The sequence below is a fragment of the Anabrus simplex genome, chromosome 6, assembly GCF_040414725.1.
Source record: "Anabrus simplex isolate iqAnaSimp1 chromosome 6, ASM4041472v1, whole genome shotgun sequence".
NCBI lineage: Eukaryota > Metazoa > Arthropoda > Insecta > Orthoptera > Tettigoniidae > Anabrus > Anabrus simplex.
Window position 1 is genome coordinate 67,971,318 of NC_090270.1, and position 15,682 is coordinate 67,986,999.

The 15,682-nt window shown below is 40.3% G+C and overlaps 1 protein-coding gene across 1 annotated transcript in view; it reads right to left on the reverse strand.

Moving 5' to 3' along the window:
* Positions 1 to 15,682, reverse strand: part of LOC137501285 (putative serine protease F56F10.1) — an 86,472-nt gene that overhangs the window by 25,407 nt on the left and 45,383 nt on the right. Inside the window, exons 4-6 of the mRNA XM_068228231.1 lie at positions 11,942 to 12,165; positions 10,222 to 10,357; positions 5,603 to 5,874 (exon numbers count right to left, since the gene is read on the reverse strand). Of these exons, the coding sequence (XP_068084332.1) occupies positions 5,603 to 5,874; positions 10,222 to 10,357; positions 11,942 to 12,165 (632 nt within the window). The remainder of the gene's footprint in view (positions 1 to 5,602; positions 5,875 to 10,221; positions 10,358 to 11,941; positions 12,166 to 15,682) is intronic.

A 15,682-nucleotide genomic window follows, 5' to 3' on the forward strand; every position in this document is an offset into this window, starting at 1 on the left:
AAAGAAGTACTGTATGGACTGCACATCATCTTACTATCATATTTTTGGAATTGAAATCAAGATTATTAACCGCCTTGATGCTTGCTAACCATACGTATGTTTTCAATCGGCTACCATTTGGAATTAAACTGCTGGTTCCGCACCAAGAAGAATATTTGATCGTAACTTAACGACGGAAGCAAAGGAATTTTAAATGAGATCTGTAGGCGATCTTATTTTTGCTACTGATACGTTCGAAGAACATGTGGATAAACTACAAAGGTTGTTGGAAAATATGTTTAGATTTGGTTTCAAAAATCAATGTAAAAGTTAAGTTCTGCCATCCCGAAGCGCATATTGTCGGTCACGTAATTCATGGAGAAGCGGTGAGAGACATCCACTTAAAATTCAGTCCATCTGTGATTTTCCTAGTCCTACCAAAGTAAAACATATAGGACAGTTCCTCGAAATATGTCAATTCTTCGATGATCTTTGTCCAAAATACGTTAATGTTACGGCACCATTACATGATTTCTTGAAGAATTTGAATGGAAATGGAGCGACCAATGCGAAACTGATTTCATAAATGCCATGGTATTTTGAAATAATTTAATCAAATTGGATACCCTAATTTCGAGCTTAACTTCATCATTGAGACAGATGTATCTATATTACGGACAGTAGCTATAATATACAAAGAGAAGAATCCTGAAGAGACCAAGAAAGGGTATTTATCCTTCTTCAGTAGAAAGTTACAAAAACATTAATTAAACTACACAGCTACCGAGCTGGATATGTTATCTGCGGTTCAAGCGTTGCAACAATGTCGAAATACGTTTTACGGATATCCCATTGTAATAGGAACAGATAATAAAGCCCTGACTTTTATGTTAATCTCTACTTTGTCTAGTGGAAGGATATCGATTTAATATTACCATTGATCACTGTACAAGGCAATCAAATCCCATGGCTGATATATTGAGCCGTAACCCTTTTGAAGGTGAGTTTGATCCATATTCTGGGAGCTGATTGTCAAGTTTTAGATAAGTTAGAGAAACTTAATATATTGATCATCGCATAGAGAGAAGATCCACATTTGGGAAAATAATAAAATAGCTGAAACGTACTACAGAAGGAAAAGACCTGAAATGCCCCGGATTGAACAAAATTGCTATCAAACACAAAATGGAAAAGGGATATTTATGCCCATACAGTGGTCGTGAACATACCAAATTGAGGATAGTTTGGCTTGCAGATTGTTAAAAGTACATGGTATGGTTATCACATCGTTGCACCGGACACAAAGGATTGGATAAGTTATTGGCAATTTTACGCGAGACCTTCACATAGAACAGAATGAGAAATATCATTAGGAAAATCTTACGAACTTTTGATACACGTATAAGCGAGGAAAATATAATTCCTTCTTGATGGACCTCTATTGCCAATAAGCCGTTACAATTAATAGGTTTTGATTTATATGGTCCATTACCTTACCCAAATCTACTAGGGGAAATCGATACATACTGGTAGCATTGACGTGTTTTCCAAATTAATTGAAATGTGCCCTATTCGCAAAGCCAAGTATATACATGTGATTAGTTGTTTGGAGTGACGTATTCCAAATACGTAAAACATCAGTTTTTGTTAACTGACAATGTTCCTCATTTGAAATCGTTGGAATTCATGAAAGCGTTACAAAAACTCGACGTTCACCGTATCTGAAATTCAATAATGCAGGCGCAGATAAATCCATCTGAGCGCTTGATGCGTGAAATCTCAAAATTCTAACGTGTCTTTTTTCCACACCACCACTGGAAATGGGTGAAAGTGGGCTCAGTCATGTTAAATAGAATAAATAAAACTATACGTGAGTCCACGGGCAATATTCCTAACATAGTGCACTTTAACAAACGTCCAAGTCAACTATGGGATAACATATTGAAGTATACACCTGACACTCCCTTATCGCAAATGACACAAAATTTGAAAATGCCAGCCGAGAGAAGACTGAGAAGGGTGCCTTGTCGTCATTTCCATTCACATTTGCAAGATCTTGTATTAGTTAGAAAGCAAGCAATTTGCGAAACTCTTCCTAGGTTCTAATCTAAATTTACTGAGTTGTTTGTTGGTGCATACATTATTGTCAAATCATACGACAATAATTCATATAGAATAGGAAGCATGGATGAACCAATGAAGCCATATATAAAGTCAGTAACTTGAAACCGTGACACAGCACTATACGTGGAAAGATGAAGACGAACGGACTATCGCTCTGGTGGAAGTGATATCCAAAGGCGAATCAGAAGAATAATCATCGTCTAACGACGAAGAGAAATATGCGCCTTACGTCGGTTGCCAGGAATCTTAAAAGTGAAAAGAGGGGTGGTACGAGAGAAAAGTCAACATACGGTAAAACTACAAGCACCAAGCCTAGTTCATCAAGAAGATATAAATAATCAGGAAACAACCCATTCAGATAAATTTGCATTTAACCAAAATTCCTTACATAATTATTCGATGGGCGTGGGAGTTAATGTGCCGTTTTCCCATGGCATTAATTAGAAATAACAACTAAAACAGTGAGAATGCAGGTTCAAGGAATCGTGTGTGTCAAAGTTCCCTCAAACCTGGCGCCTGGATTAAGAAGCCCTTCGGTCCCAATAAACAGGTTGTAACTACTTTTTACCATCTTATTACGAAGTATTGAAAGGTGGATCCTGCCCTATAATATTGTACATTTTATTTCTCTATTCAATACGGAACAATAATGAAGTTTTTAACTTTAAAAAGATAAGAAAGTGTTTGGTTAATTGGATTATAGGACTTGTACCGTATGTAGGCTACTAACTTGGATTGTCACATAGGATGCAAAGAATACATTCTCTCCGTCTCTCAGTAATAGACATACTATAGTCTATAACGTGGAAAAATTGTCCCAAATTCTGCACACTAACATTCAGAAATGGCAATATCATGCATGTTAACAATTTATATGCGTCAAAGTCAGAATAAAAGTCATATTATGCAATATTAAACGTCCAAATATTCGTTATTAAATCCAAAATCTTCCAAATAAGCATTATGCATGAATTTTATCCTAAAATGGCCGAACCATGCAAACATGCACGGAAAAAGGACGGTTATTTGGCATTGTGTAGTCGTAAAACGAATATTTGCAAAGTTTGAGAAGTGTAGCTAGCTTATTGAAAAACATGCATATGCATGGAAATCCGGGCTCTAGTGATAACTAATAGCAATAACGCATAATGATATAAAAAATGAAACCTACAAAATAATGTTTCAGGTTCGATTCCGGATGAGAGTGAATGCATTGGTTCATAACCAGGTCTAAATTGCCATGTAGACGTGCTGCTAAATGAGACGGCGAACCCCAAGGGCCGTATACCCTTGAAAATTTTGTTGAAACAAATAAATTCAATTGCATTTTACTGGGGAAAGAATTAAGAGTCGTTGTGACTGTTACCGATTATTGCATCTCTTCGTATTCAATGATTGAATTGTTAGCCACGCTCGAGAACAATGTGTGCCGTAGTATAGTCATGAAAGGAAAATACCAATCAGCAGATGCCTATATTCCGATACCTCATTTGTAGTTGCGAGTAGGTAGTTCAGATCTCCGGCCTAATGTATACTTCCACTCTCGATCCTTCAGCATTTTAGTTTTAATTTCTGTTAGGTTTTAGGATTAAAAAATAAAGGATTAGTTTTAACTACATTTCTGTTGGTCAAGTTAACCAATTTTAATCAGAAATCGTCTGTACGCCGCTCAGTCTGACAGTTCCAGTGACATTTAGAATCGTGTACAACATATCTTTAGCGCAACGCGTGAATATATGACGGTTATGATTATACTTTCATTAATTCAGCGATTGTATGAGGAAATCTATGAACCGTATGGGTCCCCAACTTTACAGGAGTGATCAGACTGTGAGCCACAGGATTTGCGTTGTTAGTATTGTTAGTGTCATGATTTGTCGTTAGGCGCATATCCTGATGCGGTGACGTAAGGGTGAAACATAAGTATCGGTGTGCATTACAGTTGCAGATGGTCAGCATGTGTCTGGGCAAGGTGATCAGGGCTTTACTCGTAAAGTTCTTTTATCAAAACAACAGCAATAATAATGGCTGCTCTTCGCGAGTATCGACGCATGGAGGGAAAACGGAGAGGCCATATTTCCGGGCCGGAATTGAATAACATGGCTCGCAAGATCGAATTAACTGGCGATTTGGGAATTACTCCTTGGGAGACAGACGGCCCATTGCGCCATGAATTGCTGAAGAAGGTACTATGCCATGGTTGCGAGTGCTCGAAGCAATGTGCGACCATCAAGCAGTGAACGAGCTGTGTCACGACAGCAGTACGTTCAATGATCCACCGTTCGAAATGTGCTGCGAACAGTTACGAAATGGTATCCATACGAACTTCACCCTACTCATCCACTTTCGCGTAGACTTCGTTCTTATGTTTCTTGCAAAGGTTCAAAGTGACGACGCGTGGCCATGGAACATTCTGTGGGGTGATGAAGCACACTTTACGATTACTGGGGCTGTGAACACTCACAATTGTTGCATTTGGGGATCATCGTGGTCAAAGAACAACGTTCATGAAGTTCCCCCTGCATAGTGAAAGTCGTGTGGTTTCACGGCACAGTTCATTATTGGTCCTTTTTTTTTTGAGAAACTCGAACCCTAAGGACCAAGGATATGTAGCGTGAACAGAACACGTTACTGTGATCTGCTTCGTCAACATATGATCCCTGCTCTACAGGAGAGAGGTGCTTTGGACTCAACTGATTTGATGCATGATGGAGCTCCACCTCACATTGCTCGCGAGGTCACTCGGTTACTCCGTAACGCACTTGAAGAAGACCGAATCATTGGCCGATATTTCTAAACTACGTGGGCACCAAGATCAGCAGATGTGAACACATGTCATTTTTGGCTGAAGGACAGGGTTTAAAAGCAGGTGGAAAATGAGTATACCGCGGGAGGTAGCCAACATCCCGCCTGAGATGTTTGGGCCGTAGTAGAGCAATCTGTAGTGGGATTCCAGGCTGTCGTAGATGCAGATGGTCGTCACATTGAGCAACGTGTGTAACCTGGGAATAAACATGGTACGCAATCATGTGGAAATTAAAATGTGTTTATTTCAACACTTTATTTGTTTATTTCTCTTCCGCATATTCTTCCAAATGTGTCTACAAAGTTTCATCGTCCTATGATTACTCGGTATTCACGAGGGCCCTCTCCAGTAGCGAAAGTTTAACTATATCCACCGCGTACATAGAGTTATAACTTACCTTCATTATTTTCTCAGCTACTTTCCAGACAATTTCGGCTGCCAAAAGAATAAAGTTTAACGCGAAACTGAATGATCCCAAAGTTAAACTTAGAATTAAACACATAAATCAAAATCTACAAAATTGTTCGTAAAATAAACATCAACTTCACTACAAAGAAATCTATAAATATTCACTTAAATCAGATACGCCTTATACAAAAAACCAACTAAACCTTCAGAAAGTACCCGAGCAGAGTCGGGTACGACAGCTAGTAATGTGAATAACGGCACTTAGCTGAATAATCAGATACTTACATCCATCCAGACCTGGAAGTTGTCGGAAGCCAATAGTGATGTCATCTCTTGTATTTAACTCCAGACTGCGGGACGTTTCATAGTGCATCAACATATTTATGAGAATCTCCAAGGTTGACTTTCCGTGAGTGTTTCCTGTTATCGAAGTGCACACCACGGAAGTGTATGGTTGATCGTAGCGTAGATCTTGAATAGGGACATTGGAATCTGCCAATTTCTTGGCTAATCTAGCATAGAATACATCAACGAGCCCTGAAGAATATTGTTGAGTCCTGTAATTTGAAAACATACGTAGTTTATGTACTACAGTACCTTATAAGGGGAAGAAAATTGCAAATTGACATTTGATAACTGATTTTGCTTTTGCTATTTTGCTTTACGTCGCCCCAACACAGAAAGGTATTATGTCGACGATAGGATAGGAAAGGCCTAGGAATAGGAAGGGAGCGGCCGTGACCTTAATTTAGGTACAGCCGCAGCATTTATCTGGTGTGAAAATGGGAAACCACGGAAAGCCATCTTCAGGGCTGCCGACAGTGGGATTCAAACTCACTATCTACCGGATGCAAGCTCACAGCTGCGCGCTCCTAGCCTCACGGTCAACTCGGCCGGTGTTTAATAATAGAAATTAATGATCTATGAACATAAAGTTTTCGTCAGTTTTTATGTCTAAAGAATGAAGACTTGAATTACTGAGTTCACTCATCCGAAATACAATAGCAGATATAAGAAATGTGGACAAAACTTTCAATCCCTTTAGGCCTTTGTCGTGCATTTACCAGCTTTACTCCTAAGTATAGCAGTTGGCTCGTCAGATGGAATGCTATGAATAATCAAGACACTGGCGACTAGTGAGCTGCTGAGACACCACTGAAATACTCCTTTGCAGGGCAAGGGGAAGTTTCTACCTCCATTTACATACTTCCCCTAGTGTTCTGCCACTGTAGGATATGAACTACATATACCGGGTTATAGCGTCTTTAGTAAAAGAAAACAGAGGATCGTACGTAGAAGTCATTATCCACGAAGATTATCTGTGTCTGTAAAGGAAGCGCTGTGGAAACAGGTAGAACGAGTGGAATTAGACCTCATAGAAGATAGTTGGAAGGAAAAAAGGAGAGAGAGTATTAATTATATGATTCTGATAGAGCTGTGCACAGTGATGTTTGTAAAAAAAATATTGGATGACTTGATTGGAGAAATAATTCAAATCAAATTAAAGAATCAAGAAGCGCAGATCTTTATAGGGGGAGATGGGGTGAGATAAGTCCACGACAGAGAAATATACGATATGTTAATAGAGGGATGGCGACGTCAAGACAAACGATATAATAAAAATGGAGGGAAACTATTAGAAATTTGTGCAGTACAGGAACTGTACTATTAATTATCAGGGGATGAAAAGATGAATTTAACTTGTATTGTCGGCTCAGGAGCAGTACTATAGATCTAGCTATGGTTTCTAGACATGCACTGAATTACATTAAAGACATGAAGGTAAAGAACTGTACAATATCTCATCATTTTCCAGCAGCTATACTATTGCAGAGAAGTGAAAGAAAATCAAAGGGAAACAACAGTTTATTAATGTACAGGAACATTCGTTATGGAATAGATAGGGAAATGAACACAGAGACGAATTTAGGAATGGATTTAGATGGTAAGCGTTTGAAATTTTGAAGACAGGTAGTTTAATTTCGTGTGGCTATTTCTAGCCGAGTGCAGCCATTGTGAGGCAGACCCTCCGATGAGGGTGGGCGGCATCTGCCATGTGTAGGTAACTGCATGTTATTGTGGTGGAGGATAGTGTTATGTGTGGTGTGTGAGTTGCAGGGATGTTGGGGGACAGCACAAACACCCAGCCCCCGGGTTATTGGAATTAACCAATGAAGGTTAAAATCCCCGACCCGGCCGGGAATCGAACCCGGGACCCTTTGAACCGAAGGCCAGTACGCTGACCATTCAGTCAACGAGTCGGACAGACAGGTAGTGAAAATATGATACAGAATAATAACATTGGTGAGGCATATCTAATGGTGGAAAGAGCAACAGTATTTGCTGGCAGCAACATCTTTGTAAACCAAGCTCGATAGCTGCAGTCGCTTAAGTGTGGCCGGTATCCAGTATTCGGGAGATTGTGGGTTCGAACCCCACTATCGGCAGCCCTGAAGATGGTTTTCCGTGGTTTCCCATTTTCACACCAGGCAAATGCTGGGGCTGTACCTTAATTAAGGCCACGGCCTCTTCCTTCCCACTCCCATCGTCGCCATAAGACATATCTGTGTCGGTGCGACGTGAAGCCAATAGCAAAAAAATCTTTGTAAGAAGAATATAACAAATATTCTTGGTACACAGTAAAGATGAGTGTAAAAAGAAGAAAAGGAAAGAAATCTGAAGTGATAAAAACACTACGAACATACATAAACGAGGGATTACGGAAGTCAAGGATAGAATTCTGTAGAAAAGGCGAGAGTACAAGGATATATTACGCAGGCCCCGCGGTGTAGAAGTAGCGTGCCTGTCTCTTACCCGGAGGTGCCAGGTTTGATTCCCGGCCAGTCAGGGACTTTTATCTGAATCTGAGTGCTGGTACGAGGTGCACTCAGCCTACGTGATTGCAATTGAAGGGCTATCTGACGATGAGATAGCGGCTCCGGCCTAGAAAGCCTAGAATAACGGCCAAGAGGATTCGTCGTGCTGACTCCACACCTCGTAACCTGGTGCTCGCTTGGTAGGCCATGGCCCTTGGAGGGTGTTGCGCCATGCGGATTGGTTTGGTTTACAAAGGTATATTCATTAAAAATAGGAAGAATTGGCGGGCCAAATGTTGAATTAATATTGTAAAGAAAATGAAACCAAGGAAATTTGGAACAAAATAAATAAAATAGGCTAGCAAGGATAAGCAGTGATAAATTAATACAGTATTAAAAGAGATTATTAGAGGGTTATGATAAATGGAAATGTAATAAAAATGAGACTGATATACTTAGACATGAGCCTCCGTGGCTCAGACGGCAGCGTGCCGGCCTCTCACCGCTGGATACCGTGGTTCAAATCCGGGTCACTCCATGCGAGATTTGTACTGGACAAAGCGGAGGCGGGACAGACTTTTCTCCGGGTATTTCGGTTTTTCCTTTCATCTTTCGTTCCAGCAACACTCTCCATTATCATTTCATAGCATTTATCAGTAATTACTAAATCACATTGGAGTGGCGACCCCATTGTAATAATAGCATATATATATATATATATATATATATGGTTCATTCATTTCATCCCTGACCCGGTCAAAGACTGGAAAGCAGGTGTAGGTTTTCATTTTCATACTTAAGTATAATCATTATAAAGTACTACCATCAAAACACAGGTTTACCAATTGGGGCTGTCCACTGTCAGGTTTCTTAGCCAACATTTATTTAAATAACCTTGAGAAAACCACCTTGGACATAAATCAGAAGAAATAAAATTATGGGTCCGTTATGTTGACGACACGGTAGTATTTTTAAATGGAGACCTCATAACTCCCGAAACACTTCTGGGTTGTTTAAATTTGCTTGACAGCAACATAAAATTCACTATGGAAAAAGGAAACGATAAAAAGTTAAATTTCTTGGGCCTCACATTAACAAAAATCAACAATAGGATTGATTTCGATATTTTTAGGAAGCCCACGCAGTCCATCACCACTATCAACGAAAACTCCAATCAACCAGAAACTCACAAACAAGAAGCTTACTACAGCTATATTAATAGAATATTAAAGATCCCCATGAGTAATGAAAACAAACTGAAAGAAACTGGAATAAGAAAACAAATTGCCAAAGCAAATGGCTACAACCCAGAAATGATAGACAAAATTATACGTAAAAAATGGAGAAAAAAGATAAACCATGAGAGAAGAAAGGAAATCTCTGAACGTGGTCTTTTTGTAACTTTTGCGCATTTTGGAAATCAAGATTTTTAAAATCGCTAACATATTCAAGAAATTTCAGCTCAAAACAGTATTTAGAACCAGAAATAAAATATCAGAACATGTATATACTGCATATAGTATCAACAAAAAGTGACATCTACACTAATTAGAGAGTGTATAGGCTGACTTGTAACGACTGCAAAATATTTCACATATAAAGGACTGACCGAGCCTTAAATCAAATATATCAAGAACATTTCAAGATAATACAGTAAAGTACACATTTATAACAATAATCATAACTTTTTAGGGATAGGAAGGGGCATGAAATTAATTGTTAAAGATAATTATGGATAAGACTAAATACCCGCGAATACATTGAAATATTACCTGGCGCAGGTAACGGAACCTAATAACATTTTAAATGAAACAGTCGCAAGCAACATATTGTTCACAACATTGGGGTGACGTAGTTACATGTGCTTCCAGATTGCCCCGTACTTAAAGCTGAACGTTTGTCTGTTACTAGATCACGAACATAATCCAGGCCTTCCTATGGTATGTCATATATATTTTTACTTCATTAAGTTTTATATATGTTTTAAGCATACTCTTACACGTTTTCTTTTTCTTATTTTACAGTTGATATCAAGAGTGATCTATTTTAACTATTTTAAAAATCAATGTGATAACATGCTCTGCTCACCTGAACAATCTGGCGAGCTCCTCTCGACCATCAGAAGTTCCGGCGAGGGCTGTCAGTTCTTCATTGGCTTCTACTAATTTCTGGTAGCATAGAGGAACTTTCTCCTTTAGCACTTCCCCTATAACTTCAAAATATTCTGAAAAGAAAGAAGAGCACATAAATAAAGAAGAGTTCTGACAGCTAGCGCAGGGAGAGTCCATTTACTGTCTTCCTGGCTACAAAGAAGAGAGTAGGAGTGAGGTTGGCATGGAAACGTAGGCCGACCCACTGCGGTCGCAATGGAGACATTCCTACTGCCTGCCTCGAGTTGCTAGGAGTTGCCAAACCTTCCGCTTCTCAGTCATATCTTACCCTACAACAGGAACGAGCACAAGAACGCGAAGGAGAAAGGAACGTAGTAATGTGGCAACCCTGTGCAACGGCACTATAATAGGCATCTCACTTTCATCTGTTCTATCCGACCTCCCTTGGTCGTATTCTCATACTACCACACCGAACGAGTTGGCCGTGCGGTTAGGGTCACGTACCTGTCAGCTTGCATTCGGGAGGGGGTGGGTTCAAATCACATCTTCGGCAAAACTAAAAGTGGTTTCAGTACTTTCCCATTTTCACAGCAGGAAAATGTTGGGGTTGTACCTTAACTAAACCCACGGCCGCTTCCTAAACCTTTCCCATTCTTGAGTTGTCGAAAACCTTCAATGAGTTCGTGCGTTAAACCACTAGAAAATAAAACAAATTTAGTAAATAAAAACTCTTCCCACACGATGGTGAATGGAATAAGGGGTCTGGGGGTTCTTTCAGCTTCACGGCCATCCCTCTTTTTCGTCGTAACTTCATTTTTCCTCTCTGTTAACGTTCAAGCGGTCCTACTTCATGGCTGAATTGTCAGCACAGAAGTCTTCGGTTCGATTAATTATCCTGGTGTGGAGTCTAGGTCTTAGTATTTGTCCCAACACTCTTCTCTTCATATTCAGACAACACCCCATGTCTCATCAGCCCAGAGGCTGGTTGGATCCTCAAATAGCACCACCAAAGGTTATGCGGTTATGAGGAAACCCCCAAAACCAATGGCAGCACTAAAATGAGGCGTACTAGGCAAGATGAGGAGTGAGGTAGTTTGCCATTGCTTTCCTCACTGGGTCAGAAAGTACTATTGCAGCACAACTGACCCTATGAGCAGCACCTTTCATAACATTCAGATGCACTAGTCATGCTCTGAATGTCATTACTCAGCACCACCCATACCCCAGCAACTTCCATATTGTCACAGCCATGGATGTTGACTGGGACTTCGGTGGAAGCTACACTTTACTCTGGCCTGTGCCAAGAGATGGATGCAAAATTACTGTATCCATCAAGAAATGACAGCAGGCAGCAACACACCATACTAACACAAAAAAAAAAAAAAAAACGTAATAGTGATTACATCTCTCGATATAGTGTTGGCGTCAGGAAGGGCATCTGGCGATAAAACAGGGACAAATCCACATGTGCGACACAGTTTACTCCCGCACCCCGACTTGTGTTGGGAAAGTGGTAGAAGAAGAAGAAGATTAAGAGTGATTTGTTGCGAATTTGCATTTCTTTTTTAAACAATAATCACCACAGTCATCCTCCGATTAAGCAACCCGCCCTACCGTTTAGGTGTGGAATGGATTATCTCCCAATTATTGCAGACCTAAGGGGGAACATATGCTCTATTTATGACATGATTACTTACCATAGAAATCCATCTTAGCAAGCACTGGAGCACTGGCTGCGATAGCACCGTTTACTAAGTGAGGATATTTCAATCTCATCCATGTCGCAAGATTGCCAGCATATGAACATCCGCCTACTATCCATGGACTATGTGGATATAATTCTTTGCGAGATTCTATGAAATATGCAATATCTGCCAGAGCCTGTTCTGAGGACAAATACGTTGGTCTTCCATCGAAACCGCTGAAACATAAATATTTTAATTTATTTATACCATTTCTGCAATAAATATATGCCTTAAACAACATAAAATTTACAAGTTCTTCATGAGAAAAATAATTAATACTATATTAAAACAATTCTTCTTCTTTTTCTTTATCTGTTTACCCTCCGGGATCGGTTTTTCCCTCGGACTCAGTGAGGGATCCCACCTCTACCGCCTCTAGGGCAGTGTCCTGGAGCTTCAGACTATGGTTCGGGGATAAACTGGGGATGATGACCAGTACCTCGCCCAGGTGACCTCACCTGCTATGCTCCACGGGGTCTTGCGGGGGGATGGGAATATTGGAAGGGATAGACAAGGAATACGTAAGCAAACGGCCGTGGGTTTAAGTTAGGTACCATCCCAGCATTTTCCTGGAGGAGAAGTGGGGAAACAACGGAAAACCACTTCCAGGGTAGCTGAGCTGGCCATCGAACCCATCTCTACTCACTTCACCTCCCGAGGCTGAGTAGACCCCGTTCCAGCCCTCGTACCACTTTTCAAATTTCATGGCAGAGCTGGGAATCGAACGCCGGACTCCGGGGGTGGCTGCTAATCACACTACCCACAATTCAAAGTGTTACAATTTAAAATCACATTTCAAAGTATTCTCCGCACAATAGAAACTCATTCGATTTCTAATTATAAAGGAACATTGATATATATTCTGTCACAATAATGTCCATTAAACAAGTAGGGATTGTTGCTACAAAATTCATTTCTTGTTGGTGGTCCATGGTTAGCGTGCCTGCTTCTCACCTGAAGGCCCCAGGTTCGATTGTTGGGTATGTCAGTTAATTTTACCTGAATCTGTGTAATAAACGTACTGCACATAAAATGACATCAAAGGCCTCTCGTAATTCACCTAGTAATTTTCGTTATAGTTGTGGAGAATATACTGTGAATAACAACAAATAAAGGTTACTGGCTTTGTAAAACATGTTTATTATGTATACTTTGGGACGAAACTAGGTGGTCAGGATAATCCTTGAGCTCCAGATGAGGTATGTGGAAGATGTGGAGATGTGGAGATGCGAGCAGTGTGTGGGCGGGCATTATCCTGCTGAAACAACCCCTGAAGGTACCGGAGTGCCACCGGCCGCAGCACATGCTGCACGTAGCGGTGGGCATTTATGTGGAAGAACTCCGACAATGGTCTCAATGTAAGTAGAAATCCTTCGTTTTTGGGGATCCAGTGTTATGGATGGAACCCAGAAATCGCAGTAGTGACTGTTACTTCCGTTCATGTACTGTAAGTGTGTGATATGAATGGACTGCTTCATGAGTTTCAAGTACAGTATGTCTTCGAAGTGTGGAGGCTCTTTATTCATTGATCGAAAAGAAGCCTTAAAGCAGTGATTCTTCACGATAGTAACAAATACGCTTCAGGCATTCAGTAGAGCATTCTGTGCATACAACGTATGACAGAACATGCGGATGCATTAATCCTCTCTTGCCTAAAATACAATGATCATGGTTGGATGATATCCGTTGATCTAAAGGTAATAACCGTGCTTCCTGGACAGGAAGGAGGCTACATTAAATTCTCCTGCTACACTCATTTATGAAGTAATAGAGATAGGGTTCAGCAATGGATCAAAGAAGACTGGACACCTAGAGAATTTAGATCCCGAAAGCGAAACTATTTTTCGAGAAAGTTTAGTTGACCAAAGAAATGTCCTCCTTCCACCACTTACTATAAAGCTCGGACTAATAAAACAAATTGTTAACGCCTTGCCGGGCGAAGGAGAGTGTTTTCAATATTTGTAGAGCAAATTTCAATGACTCTCAGAAGAAAAGTAAAAGGAGGTGTTCTCGTGCTTCCAGATATTCGTAAACTCTTCGGAGATAAAGTATTCGAAACAAGACTGGACATTGTTCAGAAAGGCGCATGGGCAGCATTTAAAGATGTTACACAGAGCTCTCTTCGAACTACAAGCATCCCAACTTTAAATTCAAAGTGTGGAATATGTTAGTGAAGTATGGAAGTATGGGCTGTTCAGTGAGCCTGAAGGTTCACTTCCTATATTGTCATTCGGATTTCTTTCCTGAGAATCGTGATGTCATTAGCGGAGAACGGTTGAAAATTTCCATCAAGATGTCAAAGAATTGGAATGCAGATACCAGCGTAGATGGAACGCAATATGATTGCAGACTACTGTTGATTGCTACACAGAGAAGTACAACAAGAATCTCCTAAAGGGAGGAATGGCAACATAGCGAAGATAGCTTTACGGAGAAACGAAAAAGGCACCACAAAGATGTATAAGATGAAAGCAAACGCTGAGAGTAATTTTCTGTATATAAAATAATATTTCGCATATGATCCTATTTTTAATTTTCATTCGCGTGCATGCCTTTAGTTCATATAATGAATTTATGTTATCTATCTATACATATATAAAATAACATATCCTGACTGACTGACTGACTGACTGACTGACTGACTGACTGACTGACTGACTGACTGACTGACTGACTCATCATCGCCGAGCCAAAATTACTGGATATAAAGAAATGAAATTTTGAGGATACATTTATCTTACATTGTAGGTGTTCACTAAAGGAGGATTTTGTATATTCCATCGCTAAGGGGGTGAAAAGGGGGGGTGAATTTTTGAAATGAGTGTATATATCTATCTATATATATAAATGTCATTGTATGTATGTATGTATGTATGTATGTATGTATTACATCTCCTCCTAAATCACTGGAGCGATTTACACCAAACTTGGTACACTTACGACTTAGTATCAGGAGACAAACCGCGTGCGGGTAAGACACCCCAAATACAATTAGGGGCGGAGGGGCGAGGGGGTCACATATAAAAATATACAGAAATTGTGTCGAATATATCGTTTTCGGATTCGCTGAAATGAATAGTGATACTCTAGAATTTTTCCAAGTCCAAATTCAGCCCCCTTTTGGATGGGGGGCTAGGGGGAGTGGTATATCAGAGTAATAGGAAATAGTGTCGAATCCATCCTTTTCGGGGTCGCTGAGATGAATAATGACACTCCGGATTTCTTTTGACAAACCGAGTGGGGGTATGACACCCCATGTACCCATAGGGGCGGGGGGGTCACATTTACAAATATTCGAAAATGGTGTCGAATCAATACTTTTCGGGGTCGTTGGGATGAATAGTGACACTCCAGAATTTTTCAAAGTCAAAATTCAGCCCCCTTCGGTGTGGGGGGCGAGGGGGAGTGATATATCAGAATCGAAAATAGTGTCGAATCCGTCCTTTTGGGGGTCGCTGAGATGAATAGTGACACTCCGGATTTTTTGACAAACCGCGTTGGGGTAAGATACCCGAAGTACCCTAAGGGGCGGGGGGGGGGCGCGGGGGGTCACATATAAAAATATACGAAAATAGTATCGAATATATCGTTTTCGGATTCGCTGAGATGGATAGTGATACTTCAGGGTTTTTTCAAGTCCAAATTCAGCCCCCTTTTGCTTGGAGGACGAGGGGGAGTGTTATATCAAAAACA